General features: G+C 40.0%; 2 protein-coding genes across 7 annotated transcripts; both read right to left on the reverse strand.

Moving 5' to 3' along the window:
• Positions 1-25: 25 nt before the first annotated feature.
• Positions 26-18,983, reverse strand: LOC136449062 (enolase-phosphatase E1-like). 6 transcript variants are annotated; one of them, XM_066448859.1, is made up of 14 exons: positions 18,890-18,983; positions 16,159-16,362; positions 14,377-15,574; positions 13,917-13,970; positions 11,497-11,556; positions 10,833-11,064; positions 9,552-9,593; positions 8,282-8,362; positions 7,407-7,496; positions 7,203-7,283; positions 6,351-6,411; positions 4,074-4,141; positions 3,855-3,886; positions 26-3,444 (listed from the first exon to the last, which is right to left on the reverse strand). In XM_066448859.1, the coding sequence occupies exons 2-14, from the start codon at positions 16,307-16,309 to the stop codon at positions 1,632-1,634; spliced, it is 3,963 nt and encodes a 1,320-aa protein (XP_066304956.1). In that variant the 5' UTR covers positions 16,310-16,362; positions 18,890-18,983; the 3' UTR covers positions 26-1,631. The 6 variants fall into 6 exon arrangements, with proteins under 6 accessions (XP_066304956.1, XP_066304955.1, XP_066304957.1 ...); XM_066448858.1 differs by having other exon boundaries at positions 16,159-16,386; XM_066448860.1 differs by lacking the exon at positions 13,917-13,970 and having other exon boundaries at positions 16,159-16,386.
• Positions 18,984-19,172: 189 nt separating this feature from the next.
• LOC136449063 (bis(5'-nucleosyl)-tetraphosphatase, symmetrical-like) lies at positions 19,173-20,963 on the reverse strand. The gene is made up of 2 exons (XM_066448864.1): positions 20,751-20,963; positions 19,173-20,321 (listed from the first exon to the last, which is right to left on the reverse strand). The coding sequence occupies exons 1-2, from the start codon at positions 20,845-20,847 to the stop codon at positions 19,708-19,710; spliced, it is 711 nt and encodes a 236-aa protein (XP_066304961.1). The 5' UTR covers positions 20,848-20,963; the 3' UTR covers positions 19,173-19,707.
• Between the last annotated feature and the right edge of the window lie 6,481 nt (positions 20,964-27,444).

A 27,444-nucleotide genomic window follows, 5' to 3' on the forward strand; every position in this document is an offset into this window, starting at 1 on the left:
AAAAAATGTTGACTTGAAAAATGTGTATGATGCATTAACATTGCATATTCACCTCTTGAATACTGTTAAGCCATGCAAAGGGGCTGATTCAAATAACCATGCACAGAAATGGTCAGAAAATTGACATCTGAAATCTTCCTTTGAGTACCTTAATGAGTTAATTTTAAAAGTCACATAATTCTTGACACCTGATATACATTTCACATACATTTAGCTTAGCGTTTTTCTAACTTTGGCAACTGAAATTTGAACGCAAGTCATAAAGACCATAGTTTGCTTACATAATTAGCTTTACTCGTATCATAAATATTACTCCAAAGTGCAACATGCTACATAGTATATCGAACACCTCTCTGTTACATTTGTTACAACATGTAGTTAAAATCATGCAGCATTTGACTTTCCACACTGCACGGTCATGACTAAATTATTCATAAATTTCACCTGTCATAATTAGAGAAGCTTTCTGTTGCTATCCAAAAATATAAACATAATTTCTCTGCTTTAACTAGCCCTGATGTCAATTCATAACACTAGTAATATACCAATAATTCAGAGTCAACTTTTGTACACAAAGGTAACAGCTACACATAATTACAATGATTGTGGTGGGTTCTTAGATATGCAAAAGGTGTGAATCTGTCCAACAGTTTAAATATTATTAAATTGGTGATGCCTAAAAGTGATTACAATGACACATTGAGTGTTCCTTTTGACTTTACCTTACTCCAATTCACTCTTGAACAATCTTACAAACTGAAACATCTTACATGGGTGGAATATTTTTTACATGGAGGTTTTGACTTGCAACATATTTTATATATAATCTAAGCACAACTATCCTTTTGCACCATAATTACGAGTGACCCAATTGATTCTGGCAGTAAGCATACACGTTAAAGCACAATATATGTTACATTATAGATATTGCACATGCAGCAAATTTATAAAGCTAGTCCTCAGGCCTAGCTGCTACATTTTATCATCACCAATATATATGCTTCGACACTAATAATATTTTATGTTGCAATTAAGGGCTGCAAGGTTTTTCTGGATAGGCTCCATGCATAAAATTTAATTTTCCACATATTGAAGTGTAATAAAGCTACCTCTTACTCAAAGTGCTGTGATTTACCATTAATGTGTACTATAGTACCTAAAAGTACACCGAATGGTTCATATGGGACAAGCAACAATATACAACACTTAATATATAGCATCTAGATACTTAACTGACATCCTTCAGGCAATTACATAACTTCAGCCATAACATTCTGTCACTTACTGATCCTCTTGTGTTCACAGGATCTCTCCATTTATTTGGTTTAATTGGCAATTATATAATAATAAATCTCACGATAAGCTGACTGTATTGAGCCTTCTATAGTAATAAGAGGCATGAGAAGCAATACCTGGATAATCTAGCTTATGGAATCTAAGGTACAAACAACAGTAACAGTCGATACTGTTGCATAAAGGATATTTTACATTAATGAAACTGTTGCATTCATTAGCTTAACTTTGCCATAAAGTGATTTTATTACCACCAACATCTACTGATTCCAGACCACTACAGCTGTTGAAAGGTAAAAAGATGTCCCCAGTTAAAAAGATCCTATTGTGCATGCGCACTAACGTTTGTACCACTTCCCAAACACAGGAATACGGCCCTTGCTCTTTCCTTTTGGTGTGGGAGCATTCTGTTCTATGCCAGCTGCAGTTCCACCTCTTGGAGTAGAGGGCGCTGCACCATCTGCTTTGACGATGGTTTCTGCTGCCTGTGCTGATGTGTGTTGCCCTTCCTTTTTGCTCTGTTTCTCTGTGTTCTCCTTTGTATTCTTGTACTTTGGGAAGGTGAAACTTCGCCCCCTCATCTCTGGGATACTGGATTCCCTTGGCGGACCTGCAAACCTTTGTCCACCTCTACTCTGTGAAGGTAGAGGCATTCTGCTCTCTTTCTTCCCTTGGTACTTCAACGCCGCCAAGCTCTGACTCTTTCCTTTTGCTAAAGCCCCGTCAGTATTCACATCTACAGATGTGCCTTTCTTTGTGGAGGGAATTCCACTCCTTCCTTGCTCCTGGAGGCCGGTGTGGCTTTGACTTCTTCCCATTACGCTTTCCGTCGCTGACCTTTCCTTACTCTTCTGGTACATGGGGATGCCCCTTCGCCCTGGCGCTCCTTTCAACGCAGCGCAACTTTGCGACCTCTCTCGGAGGGGTGGTGCACCTTCTTGTGCTGGCGTGCCTGTAGTCAGGACGTCTGCATACGATGGATTGCCATGCTGATAAGATGCAGCCGGTCTACCAAATCCTGCAAAGCTCAAGCTCCTCTCTCTTATGGTCTCCAACTCTTGGTTTACTGCTCCATTCTTTTGCTTGGTCAATTCACCGTCTTCTTGGAGGGCAATTTCTTGCCTTTGCCCTTGCAGTGGTGGCTGGATGCCCCTAGAAGTTGCTGCTTGTGGTTTCTTGCCTTTCTTGTCACCACTGTTGGCTGGTTCACTTGGAACTTCTTTACAGGTTGCGATCTTCGGTGCACTTCCATACTCTTCCTCTGCTTCCTGAGTAATGTTGACAACATTTGGGCCTGCAAGACTTGCATCATCATCTTTCTCAATGGAGAAGGTTGTATTGAGAGCATGGGAGTCTTCAACATCTTGCACTGAAGACACTTCATGCTCAGAACTGGATAAAGTATCAACAGTGGTGTCTACAGCACCAGGGCTAGGGATGGAAGATGATTGGTCTGTGCTGATATATGATGCACCATTTGTATACTCATGTTCTTCCCGCTGCTTCTGCTGCTCTTTTCTTTCGATCTCTTCACTGTCCTCAGTTGGAGAAAAGAGGCACTTTGCATCATCGTCTTCTACTGCAGTCTCGTCTCTGGGTTCAGCACCAAGGACAGGGATGGTACAGCTGTCTTTGCTGCTCTTTGTGGTTATGTATGCTTCCTGTTCTTGTTGATCTGTATATGACACCACATCTTTAATAATTTGCATCTTCTCATCATGAGCTGTCAGTGTCGGTGTGTCATCAGCTGTAACTTCAGCACCAAGGAGAGACACTGTCTCTTCATATCTGTCCCCTTCTGTACTTCCCAATGGCAGCTGATTTCCAAGTGCTGTTTCATCTTTAACCTTAATGCTATAATCTTTCCTGTTATATGCTGACTGTGGGGCGATACTTTCACTGATTTGGTTATAATCTTCAGTAGTGAGTGATACAAAGTCATGTTTTTCTTGGCTGGCCTGTGGCTCAAGCTTGTCCATGCTAGTGGCCTCTTCCTGTGGTCCTGCTGTGTAATGGGTGCTTTCATCTGGATGCTGAACTGAAAGAATATCCACAGTCTGTTCTGTATCACTTAGATGCTGCTGACTTGATGACAAATGATGAATGCCTCCTATCTCTTCCTCCCCTTCATCAGACACCAGAAGGTTTTGGCTATAAAAAAGCAGAACATTTATTTCATAGACTATTAACTCTGGAGATGAATTACTGTTTTTGGTCATTTTTTTTATTGCCAGTAGAACCTGGCTGCAACACCCCCCACCCCACCCAAGCCATACAGATTTTTACTTTATGACCCCAAAACAAGCAAGTGTTAGATTAAGTGGAAAAGAACATCAACTTTTTTAAAGTCTAGTGTTACGGTAGTATAATGTCTAAGATAATTCAACATAGGAAAAAAAGTGTGTTAGTAGCATAACTTTCATTTCCATATGATATACATTTTGTGTTTTCAATGAATGAAACTTTTATTCTTTTATTTCAGAAGTCGGTGCCGATATGTCAAAAACCCGAACAACCATCAGCCACACAACCATCACCAAATCAATAAACATAGTTCTCACTCATATAACTCCTCAATAGGTTCCAAACAATCCTGTAATAAAAATATCCATGATAATACATGACTATAAATCAGTAAAAAGATTGTTACGAACACGATATAGGAAATCATTTCCAGGATCTACTGACTAAGATACAGACATTTCTGTTGTAAACAAACCACTTGGAGTTAGGAAACGCTGAGATAATAATGAGAAATATTTTCTTAAGGGTTCAAATACCTGAGCCTTCTGGGCTGATCTTCTTTCCGATCTTCGTTGGGTAGAGAGAACAGTCTGGTTCGGTGTCCCTATGAGTAATAGATATTTCAAATATTCATTGATACAAAATAGGGATCAAATTTGTGAAAAAGGCTGAATTCTATAAATGCTTACCTTTCATTTTACAAAATTTCATTCTGTACATTTATTTTTGTTTATGGCTTTAGTTTTTGCTATTTGGGCTATGCTACATCAACTTACAGTTACACTATGTATAAAATTAATGTATTCCTTCAAACTTCTAGCATAGGCTGCAAAAGAAACCAGCCTTATTGTGACAGGTCTACAACAGAAGAGGAGCTGTGATGGAAGGAAACCTTAGTAGCTTAAGATTGTAACACAGGGAAAAAATGTATATTGTAAGGATGCATGCTTTGACAGCCACATCTTTTTGAAGTTGCACACATTGAAAAGGAAAGGCAGCTTATTTGAGCTATTTATCACAAGTTACATGTCAATGGTCTGATCCTGTTGTAAGAAGCACTGTTTTGCATGTCAAGACTAGCATTAGAAATGTATGAAGTTGATGCTTTGTTGTGATGGGAAGGAATATGGGGAGGGGGGCATGCTGCATTCCCAATCACAAGTCCCTACCCTGGGCCTCTGATTCCAACTTTTGGTTGTTCTTTTGCCTCCTATACCTCCTCTTTCTCCCTGGTGTAACAGCTTAAGGGGCCAAAGAAAAATCAACTTACAACAGATGCAAAGAAACACATCCAACTTAAAAAAAAAATAAGGATAAGTGCGACAAAATGGTTATATAAAAGCAATATGATGATATCGAACTTCAAGCAGCCTATTTTTTAACATATACATGTGCACTCCCCTTTCAACAACGAACTTTCAGATGATGTAAGGCAAACTGACATATTATGGCGCCATGAGCGATGGTAACGGGGCAAAACTTCCAAGGTCTATGGGAAATTCTCAGAACCGCATTAGCAAGTTCCTAGAAGTCGTTGCCCTGATTTAGGGGGGTCAGACTTGAGTGTGCATTCCAGTCCAATTTAAACTGACGCAAACAAGTCGTTAACCCAAAGTCAACGTTGTTAGCACCATGCTTGTAGGTAATAACGTTGCATAATAACATCATGCACTCATGTAATGTAGGTCTTTAAATCTGATGTTTACGTAACACTGTCTATATTACATCATCACGTAATGTAGTACCTTTCAAGCTCGATGGATTTATACCCAAACTTCATTTAATATAACTGCAATATAACAAGACCTTTTAATGAAATGTGGTTATCAATGCTTTCCCCTTTCTAACTTTTTCTGTAATCCATACAAATTTAGTGCATGGATGCATCATTTGCAGAGAGAAAATGAGCTTGAAGTAGAGACCAACAGACTACACTGCTTGCACACCATTACAAGAAGAATGTAGCCTTGTATTACAAGTTAGAAACTTTGCCACTTAATTGACATCAACTATTTGTTTGTACTTTGTGTTTTTGTGTAAAAGTTTGCCAGAAGTACAGTTACACAACAACTCCCTTGAAGCTTCAAATGTCAATAACAATCTAGCAAGTCTAGTAAGTAGTAAATTTCATGAATAAATTTGACCATAACACTAACCTAACATCTTAACTTAGACAGATTCTAAATTTCTGAATCTTTCTGTTTACCTTTACCAAACTAAGAAAAGAATTGGGAAATACTTAATACAATAAGATAATTGAAGACATTAAAAGGTTAGAAAAAAGCAAGACAAGTCCATGCCACCAAAAAGAAATATTGAGTCAACACCACCAAAAAGAAAGAAGAATCTCTTCCAATATCCCATTGAAAACTGATATACATGTGTATTGATATTGATAAGGATAGGTATATATGTATCCTTTACTCCTTATAACCAGTAACGGTAGTGTTAAGAGTGTGAGGAATGGTATGCTGTTGCAATCTCCAAAAGAGCCCTGCTCCCAAAGTCATGTACCTTACATATACCTTGCTTGAATTTTACTCTAAGAAGTAAACTAGCATACACAGAATTTTCAGAGACTGAAAGAATGACAATAGAGTAGAACAGAACAAAATTGAAGTCAATTGCAAATGTTCCGCACAGAATGACAAAAGCCATGTGCATGCAGATTTAGGAGACAATTCACTGAGACAGCAGAATCTGGTGTTAAAATCTCTGTTGGGAGAAAAAAAGAAAGGGAAAAAGAAACGACAAGAAAAACCTTGCAACCAAGAGTGCACCTAATGAACGGTTAGTATTGCAAGAGAACTCACGGCTGGGTTCTCGCATGGATTGAGATCTGCTTAACGGGGATGGTCTACTCCAAGGGAAACGCTGTGGAGAGAGGCACATTTCTTAAGAGGGATGATGATGCATGGTCTGCACGTTAATGGAAGAAGAGAAAGAAGAGAGAGACAGTACGCAGACAGTAGCTGGTGAAGAGCGGTAACATGTACAATGTATTAAGCTCTTCTGCTCAGACTCTAAACAGACCTGTTAGGAGAAATACAAGCATGAAAATAGAACAGTACATATGAAAAAAGAAACATGATCTAAAAACAGGGACTTTTCCTTAGTCTAAGAGACAATTGAGGAAATTGCCAAATTGGAATGTAAAAATGAAAAGGACTAATTTTTGTTGCTGACTTTTTCATCAACTGCATACTAAATTTCTTGGTAGCCATTGATAATTACAACGCTTGGAATAAATCATTACTATATAAATATTACGATAACTGGGAAAAGCCGCATTCAGTACATTTATACAGTCATGCCAATCATGTCATGCTTTGAATTGGCTAAGGGTTTTATGGGTGCTCTTTGCAAGCCTTTCAGTCTGTAGCTGTAGGCTGCCACAATTATATTCATTGCAAAAGACGATCAAATCCCGAATGCTAATGATAAATATGTTACGTATACATGTATCATGATTGTGTATAGGATAATCCGATGTGAGAAATACTAATCAAGTAAGTTAAACATTTCTTTCAAGACCTCCTCTTTAGTTTCTTCAATGTTTAGCAGGAAAAAGATCAAATAAAGTGTCATATAATAGTTAGTTTTTGTCATCGCCGTTGAATCAGCATTGATAAGTTCTACAAAGACCTATAACTGGATACTGGTACCTTAGACTGCGGTTCCGTCTGTGTCGCTATGGATTTTGCACTTTTACTAACATGGCCGTCTCTCGCATCGATGTACTTTTCCTGGAAAAACAACAACAACATAGCATCAGTCTTTAGACTCCCTACATTTTTTCTTATCAATTCTAATAAATGCCAAGAAAACAACAGCTTTTTGATACCAAATTGTTGTGATATGGAACGTACCATTTGTGTCTGGAGCAGGGAAATGGTACGATCCTTCTCAGTCAGCTGTTGTCTCAACTGAGCAAGCTCTTGTTTCATGTCTTCATTTTCCTGGACCAAAACACAAAAAAAGATCACATAAGTCTATTTCAGTACCAGTTAGTAGTGGTTGCTTGATAATGTTAAGTACATCAATGTGAAAGATGCATGACAGTTTAGCATTGCACAGTGCATCATCATCACCTTGTAGACTGTAACTAGTCTTTATCGAGGGGCAAACAGCAAGAAGAGACTGAGGTTTAGTTTACTTAACACATCACTTGAATGCATAATCAAACTAAGACAGTAGTAAGAGTGTCATTTTTAAAATAAAATTAACAAGTAGGAGCTTCACACAGAAACAGCAACCATGTCTTTAGTTGTACCAAATTTTGTTCTTCATACTGAGATTTTATACTTTTAAGTGAAGGCCAAACCCCTTATTTTAGACTGATGTACGGACTTTATCAACTTAAGAAATTTAACCATACATGATCATGGCTACCATACTCCATGGAAATAAGCGTACAATTGAAAGTCTTAGCATGAGGGTATTATTGTTGAAAGCTTAAAATCTTGTTTTTTTATTACTGTAGGGAAAGAATTGCATTACTATATATATGGTATATGCCTGAAATATATCAAGAATAAAAGAAACATTTCGTCGTTTCACAAAGGATCTGGAGTCTTTCTTACGAATCGTAAGAGCTTTTCCTTCTCTTTTTCAGAAGTTCAACAGCAAGCATGTACACACACCATAGCGCCATTCCCACCAACCTTTAAACAAACCTAAAAGCTACCATGCACCTAAGGCAGATACAAACCCATCACAAACATTTATTTCAAAGAGCACAAACCTTTTTCATGTCTTTTTCTTCCACCTCTCCAACTGCTCCATCTAACATTGCCGACATCAAATGATTCTTGTCTGCAAATCCCTAAGTGACAAGAAAGAAAAGTATTTCAACTTCAATTTGCTCCAATAGGCGTGCTGTTTGCTTCAAAATCTCAAGAGTTCAGCGGTGGAGTTTTCCTCCAAATCAAAGACATCTTTGAAAAAGCGTACTGTACAAGAAACAACTTTGATTTCTCTCATCTGAGTTCTTTGATCAAAAGATCAAATAAATGAACTCTCTCTCAACATCCATGCCTAAAGGTCATCCATTTGAAGAGTAGACTGATGGCCTTTTGTGGATACTGGTTGGCCCTTTTGATACTGCCTTGCCATTGATACATATGCTTGGAGATTAGTTCAGTGGTCAAAGAGTTACACCCTTGCAATAGATTAGTGGGTAGAGTGCTCACTTTCCATTTGTGAGGTTGTGGGTTCAAATTCTGGCTAGATCATGGTAAGGCTTTTGAAAAAGCACTCTACTAGTACATGTATGCCAGATATTCAGATATTCACCACTTACAAACCCTTTTCAACCAGGCACAACAAACTTTTTATATAAAATAACAGTTGATTCCAAATAAAAGCTTAATCTTTTTTTGCACAAAAATCTTTGCATCTTCCCTAGCATTTTACACATCACACACACCGGTAATAATTAGATATTACCAGTGCAAGTACCATGCATATGTACCCCAACTGTGAAACAAATCAAAGGAGCGAGTAGAAACAAATGATCCCAACCGAGATTGGAACCCACGCCAAAATCGGCAGCCCTGATCACAGGCTAGGCACGCAAGCCTTAACCATTAGGCTAAAAGGTCGCGACCAGTTAGATGTCAGTTGGAGGCGCTTGAACCCCCACAGTTATACTACTCCCCCTTTTCTTTCTAGACTTTTGAGTCTCTGAGTACGATATTCCCTGTGTGATCTGATTTTTACTCACAGGCCGGTGTGGAAACCAGTGAAACAAATCAAAGGAGCGAGTAGAAACAAGTGATCCCAACAAAGACTCCAACCCACGCCGAAACCAGCTAGATCACAGGCACGCACGCCTTAACCACTAGCTATAGGCTGAAAGGTCGCGACCAGTTAGACTGGTCAGTTGGAGACGCCTGATCCACCACTGTTACAACTGGTACAAGCACAATGTGTACATTTACTGATTCCATAAGTTAAGTGAATAATAACAGTGTGCAGAGTCTGGTTAATCTTTTAGTTTTATGTAGTCTTACCTTTCCAGCTGGAGTCTGCTCAAAAGGCGAAGATGTTTCCACCTGTCAGAAAAAAGTTAGTCTTTACTGACGGATACAATACTGAACTTTAAAATGTATATATGTAATCTTTTGATTAAGGCAAGTAAACCTGTCTACTGGCAATTATCACGATACTGATCATGAAATCTACATGAATGATTTGAAAGTGTCCAAGCCTCGAGCTCATGCATAGAAAACTGCATAATTTGTATACCTTTCAATATCATAAGGAAAGTTTACAGCTCAGTTCAATTAAACAGATTATGCAAAAAAATTATAAGTAGACAAACTTCACATGTCATCAGGGAGTTACACAGTCGGAATTCATTTACAAGTTAGTAAATGCACATTGTGATCTAAGTGTTGCTTAAAGTAACTTGTGGTGACTCACATGTGAATTGTAAGGCATGTCTTTTAATGCCTCTTACAAATGTATGTGCAATGAAGGAAATGGAGAATAGATCCCGAATACTTATCAAGAACCCGATGGTACAGTAAAACTTTGGTATAGAATGTCGTTCTGTTAATATGTAACCATAAGTATCAAACCAGGGGATTGTCTACGCTAGCTTATTCCATAATTATATATTCTCTACATTGGTTTCCATGGCCTAGAAAGGTCTTATCAAAGAGATGCATTCTACACTAGAGGGATTTGCCATTACAAATGTATGTTACAAGAGGCAAAAGAAATGTCCAGTGTACAGATTGTCGTCTTTGATATCATCCTTATATATAGGCACAGCCTTTTTTCCTAGGCACTTAATGTCAAAGTGTCACATACAGTAATGTTCCACGCCTTTCAAGAATGTAATACGGAGTTGCTTTCAGGCATGCATTAGGAACTCGTGAGCTGTCAAGTTCTGTAGAAAGTGCTAAGATTGACAACTACAATATTAGCCAAATCCCATTTCTTGGAGGCTCAAAACAACTTAGGGATCAGCAGAAAGTATTAGCATTACCCATCTTGCAAACTCTTAAGATTTGCATTATGTCTACAACTGAGACCTCTTCTTTCCAAATGATTCTCTGTCATGCAACTTTTAACTCAACTTGGCTGCTGTGATAATGGCTTTAGTGCCAAAATTTGTTTAACTTTAAAGTGCATTTCAGTGCATTCATGTGTCTTTCAATGTGTGGATATATGGTGCAATGATGTGTATTAGATTTTGTCAATGTCTGAAAACATCTGCTGCCTGAAATGAAGTTTGGGTGCCAAACAGCTTCTTCAGTGTGCTAAAGGTTAACAGACTCCCATACCTCCTGCAGAATTCTCTTCAGCTTCAGAAGACATGTTTTCATGCCTGTCATGTCTTGAAGGAGGTATCTGAAAGACGAGGTGTCTATGGTGACCCCTTCTTCCTCATCGAAGCTTGCTGTCATCTGCCTTGGTGGTTTCATCGGGGTAGATTGAGAACGGGGTCTGTCTCTGTGTGGGCTGTCAGAAGGGGTGGTTTGGGCCCGAGACCTTCCGTACTGTCTTCTTCTATATCTGAAATTATAGTATAAAAGAAAGTTAAGTTACACGTATTTGACTTAGACTTACAATAAGATAACACCATGATATTGTCAACATGCAGGCAGCATGTGAGTAAAAAAACAACCACCCATGTCAGTAGTGCTGATATTCATCAAGCATCTTAATGCCCAGCATACATGTAGCTCAGGGTCAGTGGGCAGGGTCAGTGAAGACAGCTTTGAAGTACAACTAGTAGTAGTGTTACTAGTGTAGCAGGCATTTTTATCAGTGCTGTGGAGAAAGTGTTACTGTTAGTGAAGGAATGGCAATGGGGTCCAGACTTGAAAGTTCCATGCTTTGAGTGCTCAATGTCATATCATAATCACAGAAAGGAGATGTCTTGAAATATACAGCAATCTTTAACAGTCTTCCTTAGTTCAAACTTTTATTTTCCTTGGCTCTGACCTTCTTCTATTTCTTCGCCGCTGAGTCTCAGGTGTAGCGTTATTGTCTTGAGCAACTTGACTGGGAAATGAAGCATAATTTTACATAATGTATTCCACCTATACGTCTGGCTAAACTGTATGATAAATTGAATTGCATGTATCAGGGCTCCAAATTCTGTGCATAAAAGTTTAGGTTACTATAGTAGGTGCACTGTCCCAAAACCGAATTTTGAGCCATGTGTATAATTATAATTTACATTCGGGGTTATAAATCATTGTAGCAATCAAGTGGAGACCAATAACTTCGGCAGGATTGATACTCATCACTCCATTAAGCTGGACTCCTAATTAAGCTTGTAGATACATGTACTCTCACCTCTCAAATAAACGTACCGGTACGTTTATTTTTTTTCGCCAATAGTTCCACCCTGTACTTTCTTATTCTAGACGGTACGTTTATTATTTTTTGAAAAATTGAGGCTTTGCAAACCAGGAATCCCTCTAAAATCGTAAGTTAAGGTTTTTCTGCCCATGTTTCCCCGGTATTCTTGCTCGTAATTCGCTATTTTTCGGCCTACCGGCGTTGATTTTCTCGCCGCTTTGACGGCCTTGTGAAAAGTATCCTGGCGGCACTCGTAACATATCGGTCGATATCGCTATGACGCTACAAAGTAAACCGGAAAATAAGACGCGACATTGACATTTTAAAATACAATTTTCATATAAATAACTTTGATAGTCTCTGTTTACATCGTAAACCAAAGCACGCTGATCAAAAACGTGTGGAGTAGGGTGCTCACCTGCACGGGGAATAATAATTTCCTGACCACTATATCCGTAGTATCGGCAGCGCGGCGGAAGAATTATTTGTTCGCAGAAGACATGTAACACGTTAAAACAACAATCATAACTTAACTTCCCTTGTGATATGTGTTTTGAGGCCACAAAATCTGTAAAACGGCAGAAATATGTCCGATATGATTCGGTAAACAACAGCGCGAAATCGCGAAACATGGCCGCCACTCTCAGGCATGGCGACAGTAAAACTAGCAGCATATTGCGTAGTGCGGATACCGATCTTTAAAATGATACCGTAAACGCATGGAAATATTATATTTTTTGGGCAACGATAGACACACAGCGCCATATTCATTTTCAGAGGGTTCATTTTCTTAAATAATAGTAAGATTTTCCCAATTTTGGCGGTTCATCGCGGGTTTCTAGTGTCAACACGTAATGGGTAACTTCTTAGTATGTGCGGTCTGTGACGTTGAGCTTCTTTTACAGTCGATCTCTGTTCAATATTGTGGGATTTACCGTGGGAACTCGAAATCCGAGCGTCTCACTTTGTTTTCGACGCTATATATGGAGCAAAAGTTTATAGACATATTTCTTCTGTGGAAGGACTGTGTTCATATTTGTGTTTTTTTGTGGTTGATGTCTTTAGAAAATATGATCAGGTACATTTAACTTTTAAAAGTACTCTGATGATTTTTGTTATATGTCACTGATTGTCAGTCATAATAAAATGATATAACAATTTTCTTTGATCACTTGCTTCAAGTTCCAAGTAGAAAAAGCATGTATCATGTACATTTTCACTTGTTGAATTTGAAAGCACCGTGGCCCCCGGTTAGGGGTCATAGCGGGGAACCTATGCCCAATTTTTCAATATTACTATAATTATATTTTACGAAGAGGTGAGGAAGATCATCATGATTTGAACAAGCTATGGACAGTTATTCTGTTCAATATCTATATACTTAATAGGTATGGCATAATTGACTAAATATAAGTTACCTACCTGCTTATTATCTTATTTCCCTCTGACAGTGACAGTTGTACATGTATGGACACAGTTTACCTAGCCTCGACTGTCGATTTTTGAAATTTTCCGGGGGGTACTTTTATTCCAGGGGGTACTTATATTACATTTTGAAAATTTGTCCGGGGGGTACTTCTATTCCAGGGGGTACTTCTATTTGAGAGGTGAGAGTAGTACATGCATGAACAATTCAACCTAATTAGTTTCATAGTGAGCAATCAATGATGGGAAATGAAGGTACTGCTTGATTCAAAGTGACATTCTTGAGATAGTCTATCATATAAAATTATAACCACCGCAGATGCTTTCTAAGCTAACACTCCTTTATGATACATGTGTATCTACAACACAATTATTGTAGATTTCATAACTGTATCGTTCTATATCTATCATAATGATCTACTCAAAATTTGTGTATAGCAACCAATACAACAGTACAATCATAGACCAAATGAAATGGTGCAGTTTCAAGTGCCTGATGTTCAGCAAAATGCTCTTTCTGCTTCAAGCATGTTAAAAAGTCAACTGACTCATCGAGTGGAACTTGACATGAAAACAAACACATGCATTGAAGTACAATCTCAGACTGTAATAGAAGACTTAGAGGCCTTTACTTTTGTTCAGAGCTTCCCTGTTTCTTTACTCTTTGCTGCTGATGAGTCCTCAGGCTTTGAGATCAAAAGATCAACACAGAAAATAAAGAGAAAATTACAGATTATATGATTCATGATGTTCTACTTCACAATTTTTACTCTTCATCTTAGCAATTTGCCATGTTTTCATCAGTTTCCTTATAATTAACCACTGCAAGCATGATTTCAATACAACTCATAATATTCACTTAAGCTTGTAGCTCAGAATCACTATTGTTTGGGTACCAGACAGAGTAAATCATAAGTCGGCTACAAAATCCAATAACATTCCAAAAATAATCAGTTTTTTTCATTTTAGACATCAAGTGCCTTCATCAGTAAACAAAATGAATCTGACCTATTTCAAGAACTACCACATTAACAGTTTGATAAAACAGTCACCAGTGTAACAGTTATAACTTGTCCATGACTGTAATCTCACCTTTTTTGTGAATGGCTGGTATCAAGCTCTTCCAAAGTGTCACTGTCCTCCCTCCCATCGGCGTCCGTCGGCGTTCTTGCGTTCCGTCGTGGACTGTGCCACCGTCTGTGATGCCGCGGTCTCTCGTCGCCCTGATCAAAACTCTCGTCGTGCGAGGAATCCATGTCTAACATGAGGTCGTCAGACTCAAGGTCAGATGACGCCGACTCGTTCTGGTCGAGACTGTCTCTGCGTACGGTCGCCGTGAGGGGAGACTCAGGTTTGAGTCTCGAACTACTTACTACTCCAGGACTCTTCAGAGTTTTGGTGGAAGATTCCTGCCTACAGTGACTCCTTCCAGGAGTTCCCTTTTCTCGTGCTTCCTTTCTGGCTTCCTGCCTTGCTGGTGTCGAAGGTTTTGAGTCGGCTATGCCACCCTCTGTACCTCCCCTACTCTGTCCAGCTTTACCAGGACTTCTGCCGGCTGCTGAGCTCCTTACTTCTGCTTTCTGTCCACTATCTTTCGGTGTTGTTTCCTGAGATGCTCTCTTTGGTGTTCTGGTGGAGCTAGCAGAGCTGACGTTCGATGCAGTGCTAGCGTTGGACTGAGTACGCACACGATTTGATGGCGCGTCGGTAGCGGACTGCGCCGTGCCGCCGCGTACAAGATTCTGCGGCCTCGCCACAGGTTTGACTACCCTCGCAGACCCCGCCCCGGAAGCTGACTGCGATTGGAGAGGTCTGGTGGGATTCATCGTGTGTGATTTGGGAAGTCTACTCCTTCCACTCTTTGCCCTCTCCTGGGACGAGGTAGATTTGATGCTTTCCTCAGATTTTGACTTCGGCATGTTGCGGATAGAGCGATTGACCTCGGGGGTCGCGGGTAAGGCGAAATTACTGTTGCGATCTGTCACAACTGTTTGAGATTTCTTCATGCCCCACCTTGTTCTATTAGAATTGGGCGTTCTTTCCGCAGCATCTTGTCTTGTAGAATTAGGTTGTTTTTTTATGTCTAATGATCTATTTTCGGGACTGTCTTTCGTCATGGCACCCCCAGACTTGGAAATGGTTGCCTCCAACTGTTGGACCATCTCACTGGGGTTTGTCTGCTCTTTCTGACTTTGTTGTCTCTTTCTAAAGCCAAACCCAAAATTGCGCTTGTACGGGGCACCTCTGGATAGATGCTGCTTGGGAGTATCTCCTGCTTTACTGGTATCCCCTATGAAATTTAAGGAAAAGGATACAGTGTGACGAACATGCATACATGGAGTGATATTAGTATTGAAAAGAAACCTAGCGTCATATTATAAACCAAGAATACATGCATGTACATTACTGGCACACTTAAAGATTCGCAAATACATTGACATTTATGTTCTGTAGCCCTGAAGAAAATATTACTACAGCTACTTTATCAATCACTTTCACTTCATTTATGAAATCTGTAATCATTTTGCAACAAGTTTTCTGATGGTGACACAGTCATTGAGTGACTTTCCCAAAAAAAGTGAATTTCAAAACTTAAATTGTGTTAATATGTCGTTTTAAAGATACAAAAACTGTAGTTCTCCTACAGTACCATAGAACTTATTAGAAAGCTTCGAGGGGGCCAATAGTCAAACTTGTGCTTCATTTTGCAGAGTCACAACTATCCACATACCTACTAATAATATAATATACATATCTCGAAGATCCATCCACAAATTCTCAAGTTACACTGTCCAAAAACACACAAACAAATGCCAGCAAAAAGTAAGCGTCTTGGCAAATATCAAACTAGAACAATTAAAACATGACATGTACCCAAAAGAGGTTCTTCCACTCCTGCCTGCGGCTGCTGTTGCTGCTGCTGCTGTCTCCTCTTGGAGAAGGACGGAATTCTTGAAGAAAAACTCCTCTTTGCTGAACCGTCTTCCTTTCCGCTCATATTTCTGAGTAAGTCCAAAAGCCCCATGAAACCATGTGTGTGCCGACACGTGCATTATCCCATCCACAGTCAAGCTCCTCCTGTGCTTCAGAAAATTGGAATTGCTGGATAAATAAAATGTCACAATAGAAAGAAAGGTAAGTAGTATAGACTGATAGAGGGAGAAGAGGCATACATTAATGATTAAGCGTTTTTAAACTTAAGTTACAAATCAAGATATCTTGGTAGAATACTTTCTGTTTGCGTCTTACCATTGCTTTAACACAATTTTTCACATGTACTACAGAAGATTTTTGAGGGAGGAGTAAAGGAGAGGGAGGAGAAAAGGAGGTAGAACTTAGGCGCAGTTTACATTACGTTTTTCGCGTCAGCGGCGAAATTTCCCGCTGTCGGGAGGCCGCTGTCGCGACGTCTCTAGACACACCGCCCGGAAATCTGACAGACACCTGCGGTGCTTGCATTTCGCCATCTTGTAGAAAGTATTGGGCGTAAGCATAACAAAAGCAAGAAACAAAATTGTATGATTGTACAACGGTAGACGGCGTCTCCCCGCCCGTATTAAACTACAATGCAAAGCCTTGTTTATGTGTAGATATTCCATGCTCATCACTCGTAAATGTGGGGAGGGGGGCACAAGTACGATAAATATATCCGCGGGGAAATGAATGCACGGCACAAAAGTCGCCGCGGATCCCGCGAATCTCTCTCTATATATATATACCGGGGGGTCTAAGTAGACTTACAGTATGCTAATCAGCGCGTGCTTTATGCTTATCGCCGAAACCCTGACTCCCGCTGACGCGAGCCCGACGTATTCTCTTTATAGACGGAGTTTGAAGTTGACGGGGACTCCCGCTGCGTCGACGGGAATTGTCTTTACACGGGGTTCCCGCTGTCGCCAGTGGCGCTGACGCCAGTGGCGCTGACGGCAAAAGTATAATGTAAAGAGAGCCTTAGAACAGGAAGGAAAAGAACTGAATAAACACAAGGAAAATTAGCAGATTTGCAGAAAGGGAATGGATTCTTAAGTACAACTTGTAAGATATTCATGTTTGTTTGTTTGTTAGAATATTTGCTTGTTAGTTTGTGCCTTTTCATGTTAGATTTGGATTTTTCAACTTTTTTAAAAGAGGAAAATGGTTTTCTGAGATGAAGAATATGGTTTGGGGTCAACTGGACATTGTGGTATCAATATATATGTGGTTTGTAATGAAAGAATCCTGAGGGTCTAGCACACTACATATAGGTTGCAACTGCATGTGACATCCCAACTGTAATGTTACTTGTAGGTCGTTGAGCTGATTTAGGCTTGGTGATCAAAGGTCAAAACTTAAACAAACAGAATCTTGCACGTGCCAAAGGTTTTGAAGGACCAAATATAGTTCAATGATATATGCTCCCTATTTCACATGTATTTTCACTCAAATATGGTCTAATTATCAATTTAAACACCTAATACTTGTCCTGTTTAGTGATGATGTTACATGATTTTGCAAATAGTACCGATATAACTTTGCTACAGCTTACATTTTCAGTCAAGCACACCGGGGCAAACCCCTGCCTTTCTCAAGAAGTATGTTCAGTTCTCAGAAGCTTTCTAGTATTCTACATCGTACCTTGAATGCACAATCCTTAGGGTGCTTTTTAATACCTACTACAGTATGGATATTTCGTTCTGTAATCGCAGGGCTTATTGTTGTTTTCGCTTGTTGTATCAGAGAGAATAGTCCCGATAAATATTGTTATCAACAGCTGTGTAGAGTGTAGCAGCTGACTGTTATCAATATCTGTGTGTGGATTATCGCTAATCCTCAAGCAGATGTTGGGGCGAAAGATCATGACGTTCACTCACCCCAATAACTGTCTGCCACAAAAGTCCTGAAGTTAAAAATTTATAATCTTTCAGCCTAATATCTGCTTGGGGTGAGTGGCTGTCAGAAACGCTTGTTAGGCAGAAAACGTTACAATCTACCGCCCAGACATCTGCTTGTAGATTAGCTTATGACGGCATGTGCCCCTCCCACTCCTATCCTTCAAACACACAAATATGTCTTTTTATCACAACATTACGGCTTCTCTATAATCACAACAAAAATCGCTGTCAAGAATTTCACAATGGAACCTTTTGCACAGTTATTAAACAACAAAACTCTTTGATATATGATATACATTCTGGTTCAGGGTGATATTTTCTTGAAAATTATAAGATGGGAGGTGGGGGGAAATATTTCCGGTGATTTCAGCACTTGGCTGGCTCGTCCGGCCATGCCGTGTGGACTGTATAGTTGGCATCACGTGTCACTGCTTCTAACAGAAGTACTCAACCATGTGAACAATTGTTAAATCGCTTTATGAACAGTGTGAATCAATATATTTTGGGAAAGAGAGAAGTAACTATTTTCGTAAAGTCGTCTGCAGAACCGGCGAATCGCCACGTAAAAAAACTCCAGATTTTCAACCGCGACTCAGAGATTATCTTCCCACAGAATATTCCCGTTTTTATACATTTATGTACTCTTCATACTTCAAAGTGATTGTTTCTTGCAACATTTTGTAAACACAGCGGTGTGAAATTGAGAGGGAGGTGTGATTTTGTGAAGATTTTACCTGCAGATTCAGCTTCTTCGTCCGCCATATCTGCGCAGTTCACTGGATAAATCTGTCAACTGTGCGCAGGCATTACGTCATTTCAAGTTGGGCTGAACCACTAGTCTTCAGAGGGGTGTACATTTATGAGGGGCGTTGTTTTCAACTCAAGTCCATGTGTGTTTATAAATGTTACTACATTTTAGACAATGTAAAATGACTATTTTGAATTTTAAAAAGAGATTGATCTTTAAAAAAATAAATTGAATGACACACCAGGAGAAACTCACTGGCAAGGCACCTATAACATTACTGAGAAACTTTTATTGAGTTTTATTGTATCATTTATTATGATGCCATAAAAGTTTGTTGATTGAAATAAATTGAAACATAGATACAGTAATTGTGCACTAATAAACCATTTTTGAGCCAACAAAAGAACTTCATAATGTCAGGTAGTATATGATACCTCTTTTACAATATTTGCCATTACTACTATTTAGATAATTGGCAACTAACATTTATTAATCAAGAAAAGACATGAAACAACGTCTTCAGATTAACTTGTTGCCTTTTTATTTCTTTGTCAACTAGTGTCTTTAGAGGTGTGATTATCAATAGTTTTATGAATTCTTCATCTAAACAACTCAATCAATTACAGACTTTAATTTAGTTATGCACAGTCAGTACAATTGCCCAATGTGCTATGTCCAAAAGTTAGTTAAAGACCTTCCTGCACCAGAAGGTGCATAGGGCCGCACCCATCTCGGTCTCAGTAGCCCTTGGGCCACACAATGTGCAATGAGAAAAAAACATATGTATACGAATATAATGTCATGCTACCCACTAAAGTAAGTCATCTTAGCCGGCACACTTAGCGCCTCCTTTGCCCCATCTAAGAAAACCCCACTTAACTGTCCTCCCTTGACACATCTTGTATCCAACCCCGTAGCAAACTCATGTCTCTGTATTCCATCCCTCCCTCTCCTCGCATCATGACCATAGTAAACATGTTCAGGTCCAGGCCACACTGAAGCCCATGCTACACCTTGATCTGTCTCACTATAAGGTCTGTATCCACCACTCTCATTTTTCACTACATTTCTCATACAAGTAAGGGTGTAAGGATCCTGCTTGGCAAGTGGCAGCCCTGGTATGATACCTGCATGTACAATGATAGCATTCGATGAAGGAATGGTAATGGTATATGGCAAGTTTCGAAGAAAGTTTATGTCTTCTTCTGTAAACTCCTGAGCAAGCTGCATTTTCTTAGACATCACAGTCAGGTTCTTGAGAAAGTTTTCCTCGTGGTTGCCACGGACAGATAAGATGTCGCGGTTCCTCACGAGGGAGACCACCTGGGCACTCATTGGTCCACGGTTGATGAGATCACCGACAGAGATGTAGAGGATGTTCCCTGGTGCAGTGTCATCAGCTCTTGCAAGCAGTTTAACTGGAAAAAATTATTACTTTTGGTCATTGGTGACAAAAACTTTTTAAAAACTAATGACACACTTTAAATACACAGCTTGGCTGTTGAATCAGTTGCTCATCACTAATACATGTATATACTAACAGTAGAACATATACTAGTTAAAGTTAAAGAATGGTTAAACATAAAGTCAGAGATTGAGCTACTAGTATGCGAGAATAAATAGAAGGAATGCATATTGTATAATTCTAATTTGGCAAAGTAGTTGAGAAGACATGCTAACTTTTTCAACAATTGCTTTAATTGGGATAGAAGTATAATCAGACAGTGTTACTAAATTTCCATAGGTAAATTTTACTTATCCAGGAAAAGTCTAATTTCATGTAGGTCTAAAAATCTCAAAGAAATATGACTGCATATGAATCAAAAAGTGGCAACTTGCAGCTTTACCCAGTTCATCATAGCAGCCATGCACATCGCCAAACACAAACACCCTCCTGCCCGCTATGGTGGACTCGTCAATAGTCACGTGCAGTCCCTCCATCATGTCCCAAATGAGAAAGTCTTAAGACCTACTGAGGCAATTCATTGTAATCTCTGCAATTCTAGATCTAGATCTGCCCAAAACATGGTTACGCCCATTTTGTCATTGATAACTTCCGGGTTACCTGCAGTACTGGTTGACCTCCGCACGGGGACAAAAAAGTCCCTTTTGACATCTTCAAGCAGATGTTGGGAGAGAAAAGCGTAACAATTTCCGGCTGCTCTCAGTTTCCTGATTTAATGTAATGACATGAAAGTGAGCAAACATTACGATCTTACATCATAGATGAATACGTTTATTAGCGTTTACAACATAGGTATAAAGGTTTTATATGAATGGAATTCAATAAACACTGAGGGTAAGCGAACGTACACTAACTGTAATGTCCAATGATAAAGATATATTCAAAGTGATCTCGAACCACGTACAGACCTAGCCACGACGACTCTGGTGGGAAGACGTATTTTCTTGTGTATACTACATGTATATAATGTCTTCTTATGTTATAATATTATATACAATGTCTTCCTCTGGAGGAAGACATTATATGATATACACAAGAAAATAGCCACCAGAGTCGCCTTGGCTAGTACAGACAGACCTGACCTCCTGACCTCTTGGTCTAAAGGCATGGTCACTAACCATTATCTCTAACGTTACGGAGTCAATGTATGGTTTACTGTTAGGCAGTCATATCTGGTAATGTGTAACACAGATATACATTCAGTCTGCGTAATATTGTCATCTAAATGCAGTAGCTAGAGGGTGAACGTCTTATGCAGTGCGGAGGATTGATCTTAAGGTTTTTTGGCCCGTGGGAATCTCGGCCGGTCCACAAAAACAGGTAAAATACTTCCGTAACGACTGTTTTTACGATCCTACGGAGTGAAAAGGTGATACATATATTGCTCACGAGCACCCCTGAACATTACTACATAGTAATGTCCAGCCATGGGTCAATTCTGTGTACGTAATGGACGTTCTTACGATGTAAGTAGGGAAAAGGAATGCATGCATTGCCAAAGGGCGATCTATATACTGCATACTAATGTTTGGCAAAAACGCCACGATTGAAAACCTTTCTGTAACCCAGGGTGTGTATGGAGTAAGTTGACGAGTGATTGATTTTTATTTGAGAGAATTCGAAACACTCGGTAAAATATTTGTGTGTGTCCCATATTAAGCCTTATAATAAATATTTGAACATGAACTTCAGCTCATACGGTGAGGATATCTTAAAAATAAAATACATTACCCTTCTTGACTCATATCCTCCAAAGTGTCTAACAGAAAAGGTGCCTGCAGTTCCATATATGCTGCTAGGGGGCACAAATCTACACCGCGTATTCCCGAGACCAATAGCAAAAATAATGCCGGCTAAAAATCAATGTCGGCTAAAAATCATTGTCCAGAACACAAAAGCCAGAAATTCTGCTGCAGTACCATATAAAAAAACACAAGGGGGGTGCACCATCAAATTTTTCCTTTATGACATACAAATCCATCCACAACATCAAGGGTTATGATATACGCAAGCCATAACCCCACCCACAAGGGCGCCCCAAAACAGACGGCACCGACACTGATATAACCTTCTTGGTGTAGGTGGTTTAGGAAGACAATAGATATAAAACCAAATGTCCTTGGGCCGAGATAAACTCGATAAGCGCTGATATGTACAATCTTTTGATTGGTTCTCAAATACGGTAAGGTAGCCAACACACACGTGTGCAATGGTAAGGTCCTGAAGAGACCATGTTGTAGTTACAAGCTTAAGGTCAGGAAAATTTGACATATTTTAATCCCGTAGGGCGTGTCGTGGGAGGGAGAGCAGCCATAACATTTTTTTAGGATGATGGTTGATGACTACTTCACGGCAGTTGGCGCCGAAACTGATCTAACCTTCTGGGCGTAGGTGGTTGAGCAAGACAATGGGTAGAAAACTAAATGTCCTTGGGCCGAGATAAACTCGAGTCATGTAGCAATGGGCGGCCATGGTGGTACGGGTGACACATTGAGAATGGCACCCGACATAAGTCAAGTAAGTAAGTCATGTATAATAGGGGTGGGTACCGGTACAAACAATTCAGGTCCGGTCCAGGTCCAGGTCCAGAGGGTCAGGTCCAGGTCCGGACCTGTACCTGTACCTGATTAAAGTAGTGTCGCAGTACATCATATTTTGGAGAGCGAGACACAGGCAAAAGTCTCCAAACGTCATGTCTGGAACGATATAATTTCTTAGGTTTGCACTTTGTCTCAAAATTATAATTATACTCTTCTCGCCATCTGTTTACTAATCCTTTAAGTGTTTCTAGGTATGATTCACAGCTAACGTCTTCGAAAACGAAGTTAAATCTGCTGTTTTGTATTTTCTTAGACCAGTTATGTGGCCGCCTGGTACTATGAATTTTCTAATCGATCCATAGGCCGGTCCACTGATTTTTTTACGGACCGGTTTTTTTGGACCGGTCCATTAAGAAATACCGGTTTTGTACCGGTACACGGTACCGGTACCCACCCCTAATGTATAACAATTTGTTTCACCTTAAAGTACCTCTCCTTTTACAATTTTCACATATTTGTGTAGCACATCGACATTATTCATACTTCGTGCGCACTTCAAAGAAAGAGTAACAATCCTTCATGCAGAGTTTCTGGCCGTTAAACTTCACAGCCTGCCATCGGGCACATCGTAGATGGTCAACACGATGCCTTTTCACAAATTGCTTTGTGTATCACACCAACATTATTCATTCTTCACAGTTCAAAGGAAAACTTCTCGAGCCAACTTTCTGGCCGTTAAACTACAAGGCCTACCTTTGGGCACATCTTAGATGGTCAACACGATGTCAGTGGACGTAGAACACACACAAACCCATGGCACCTTTTCACAAAATGATTCGTGTTGTAACCTACATTATTCAGTCTTCACAGTTCAAAGGAAAACTTCTCGATGCCAACTTTCTGGCCGTTAAACTTCAAAGCCTACCGTCGGGCACATCTTAGATGGTCAACACGGTGTCAGTAAACGTAGAACACAATCTATCAACCCACCTTTTCACAAGTTGATTTGTGTAGCACACCTACATTATTCACGGTTTCCCAGTCCAAATCAAAACTTCTCGATGCCAAGTTTCTGGCCGTTAAACTTCAAAGCCTTCCGCGGGGCACATCTTAGATCAGATCGGCACGATGTCAAGGAAATATATTAGAGGTTAACATGAAAGCACGACAGGTCATCAAGATTCCTGGTTTGAGCTGCAGCATATCCTAGGGCTTTATACGCTTGACTTAGAGGCATAGCTACTTTATGCTATCGTACAGACTCAGGATTGTTAGTGATTCCCTGGTAATAGTTCATCTGTCAAGTGTCTTATCAATTACTTAAGGTGCAGGAAGCTATTTTTCATTGTCACACGAGAAAACATCTCGTTAAGGCCCACCAGCCGGAGATATCAAGCACTGGAAAATCAGGCAACGTCCAGGCTGACAAACTATATCTATATGTTAATCTAATAATCAAAACATATATCTCCATAATCTGAGTATAGATCGTACGCTAAGTACGCTGAGTAAGTTTTGTAATGCACATGACAGTACATAAAACAGCATAAAACAGTATGTATCTAAAACCTGCTGACTTTACAATTCCCCACTGAAAATCCGTCTAGACCTGTTAATCATAATCATGAACGCGTCTGTTAATGCTAGATACTGTATCAGTGAGACACTGTGTATAAATTTCGGTAGACTATCCCATTTCAACTTAGTTTACGCAGAGAGAAGTCACCAGGGCCAATGGAATGAAATCAGAATAGATATAGCTTACACCAAGAGCTGATGCTATTCATATACTTTCCTCTACCAAGCCGTAGAATAATTCAAAAACACTACACTGAAGTCTTGAAAGCTTTATACATAAAAAAAGTGTATGGGGGCACGCATGACGTGCATTAAATCAATGTGTCATCGTATAGTAAGGGACCGTTCACACTTGTGCGTATGTTCAAGCCCGTATGAGTTGCTCACTTCCTTTTTTTCTTCGTTTAGCTAAAGTTCGCGGCCAAAGAAGTAATTTGACAAGGCTGCACAACGATGGATCAATGTGGAAAACATCTTCTTCCTCTTAAACTATACCGCAAACTGAAACGTTAATACGCAGCTCATACGGACATGAACTTACGTACAAGTGTGAGCGGGCCCTAAGTGTTTACTTACATCAACCCATGTACATGTGTTTCTCTATGGCCTCAACAAGCTCAAGTCTATGGGACGTTTACCTGCCCTATACCTTACGCGCTCATAAATGAGAACAGACAGCAGTTTAATTACCCAAGATAGAAACAGGCGCTGGCAAAGATTTAGACAAAATTTGCCGTAGGGGTGGCCCAGTTGCAGCCTCCTGGTATCTATTAGATGGTAACTGGGAGAGCCCGGTTCGAGTCCGGGGAGGGTATCCCAGTTCACCGCCTTTCGGAAGAGAAGTAAAATTGGGGTCATGTGTTCGAGGAGGTGCCTCAAGCACGTTACAACAGCCTCACTACTCAGAGATGGGTACCTACTGGCTGTAATAGCATAACCTCGTGAATAATTCTCAAAAGCTTCACGCCGTTCAAAACGTCAAGGTCTTTTAAACAAGCGAAGGTTTGACGTCTGTATGGATCAACGTCCTTGGTACGGATCGAGCGCTCCTAAATGTGACATTTGGGAACCAAAGATAAGGATGTGATGTAGAACAAACGCGCACAAATGGAAGCCTGGAACGAGATTTTGCGCCATCAGGTTACATAAGGTGCAATTTTCCGGATATCAACTTGCATAAACTCATGGTAATCACAAAGTTGGTAAGGATGAAAGTCCCGCCCGTAGGGGCTGTGTGTTGGGCATGGTATTCGAAGGCGGGGCCCATAACTCACCTTCCATCGCATTTTACTTGTCGAACTGAAGTCAGCCATTTAACATGGGTGGAGTGAGGAAAGTAATGTTAAGTGCCATTCCCAAGGACCTCGTAGAGTTAGGGATACCCCCATCTCTCTCTCTCTTTCTCTCTCTCAGCTATCTCGAGCTCTCAGCTCTCGTTCTATCTCTTTCGCTTCCCCCATCCCTCTTCCTCGTGTCCGTGGCATGTGCCATGGCCCGATCATGGATGTATACATGTGACCGTGATTCGATTTTTTTTTTCGTTTCTGCCGTTAAACTTCAAAGCTTGCCGTCGGGCACATCTTAGATCAGATCGGCACGATGTCAGGGAAATATATTAGAGGTTAACATGAAAGCACGACAGGTCATCAGGATTCTTGGTTGAAGCCGCAGCATATCCTAGGGCTTTGTACTCGTGAGTTAGAAGTATAGCTGCTGTATGTTATCGTATAGACTCAGGGTGCTAATAACCAGGATTGTTAGTGATACCCTGGTAATAGTTAATCTGTTAAGTGCCTTATCAACTACTTAAGGTGCAGGAAGCTATAATTCTTCATTGTCTCCCCAGAAAACATCTCGTTGACGCCCGCTAGCCGGAGACATCAAGCACTGAAAAATATTGCAGCGTCCAGGCTGACAAAAATATCAACTATGTCTACATGTTAATCTAATAATCAAAACACATGTATCAATATTTCAGTATAGATACTAGTGCGCTAATGTTTTGTAAGGTACATAAGATAGCATGCATTTAGCCCTTGCTGACTTTGAAAATCCGCACTGAATATCCGTCTAGACCTGTTAATCATAATGATGAACCAGTAATGCTAGGTATTTTATATGTGAGACAATGTGTAAAATGTCGGTAGTATCCCATTTTATCTTACTTTACAGGGCCAGGGAATGAAGTTAGAATAGAGATAGCTACATGTACGTCAAGGACTCTACCAAGCCATAGAATGAAAAAAAGAACACCATATTCAAGTGTTGAAAGCTTTATACGTACAAAAAAATGTATGGGGCACGCATTACATGCATTCAATCAATGTGCCATCGATAAGTATCTAGTGACGGCCCGTTCAAACTTGTGGGTATATTCAAGTTTATATGAGTAATTGCGTATTTGTTTTGGTTCAGGTAAAGTTTGCGACCGAAGAAGTAATTTGTTTAGTTCGATAACCAGGCTACACAACGATGGGTCAAAGTAGAAAACAACTTCTTCCCCGCAAACTTCACTTTACCTTAGAACCCGGCCGTCTTCCCTCAGCCAATCGGGAGCGTGCATTTCTTGTGACTAAATCCACATGGCGTAGGGGTGTACTAAGTAACGAATAAATTGACTAAGTTGGAGATGCCCACCAGTAGGTAACGTTTCATCAACCGGATTGGATAAAATTGTGGGCGTCTCCAACTTAGTCAATTTATTCGTTACTTAGTACACCCCTACCCCTTGGGAGGCCACCAGGCACATGTGTTTCCTTATGATTACCAGTAATGCTAGAGTCACATTTCCAATCCGGGGCCCGACCGGGCAGTCTTTGGGAACGAAAATTATGATATAAAAGATAACAAACCACAAAACGTACGCAAAATTATCTAAGAGCATAGCTTGTGCAAATTTATTGACATAAACTTCGATTTTTCGTTTCCGCAAACAGCCCGGCCGGGCCCCGGCTAGGA

This window comes from Branchiostoma lanceolatum, chromosome 14, assembly GCF_035083965.1.
Source record: "Branchiostoma lanceolatum isolate klBraLanc5 chromosome 14, klBraLanc5.hap2, whole genome shotgun sequence".
NCBI classification, from domain to species: domain Eukaryota; kingdom Metazoa; phylum Chordata; class Leptocardii; order Amphioxiformes; family Branchiostomatidae; genus Branchiostoma; species Branchiostoma lanceolatum.

What these genes read in the sequence shown, in the direction of transcription:
- LOC136449062 (XM_066448859.1), bottom strand. Translation starts at nt 16,309, where the DNA reads ATGGGGCTTTTGGACTTACTCAGAAATATGAGCGGAAAGGAAGACGGT. An exon ending in ATCCATGCGAGAACCCAGCC is followed by an intron (nt 4,142 to 6,350) that starts GTGAGTTCTCTT and finishes TATTACTCATAG; the next exon opens with GGACACCGAACCAGACTGTT. An exon ending in GATCAGCCCAGAAGGCTCAG is followed by an intron (nt 3,887 to 4,073) that starts GTATTTGAACCC and finishes TTTTTATTACAG; the next exon opens with GATTGTTTGGAACCTATTGA.
- LOC136449063 (XM_066448864.1), bottom strand. Translation starts at nt 20,847, where the DNA reads ATGATGGAGGGACTGCACGTGACTATTGACGAGTCCACCATAGCGGGC. An exon ending in TGGCTGCTATGATGAACTGG is followed by an intron (nt 20,322 to 20,750) that starts GTAAAGCTGCAA and finishes AATTTTTTCCAG; the next exon opens with TTAAACTGCTTGCAAGAGCT.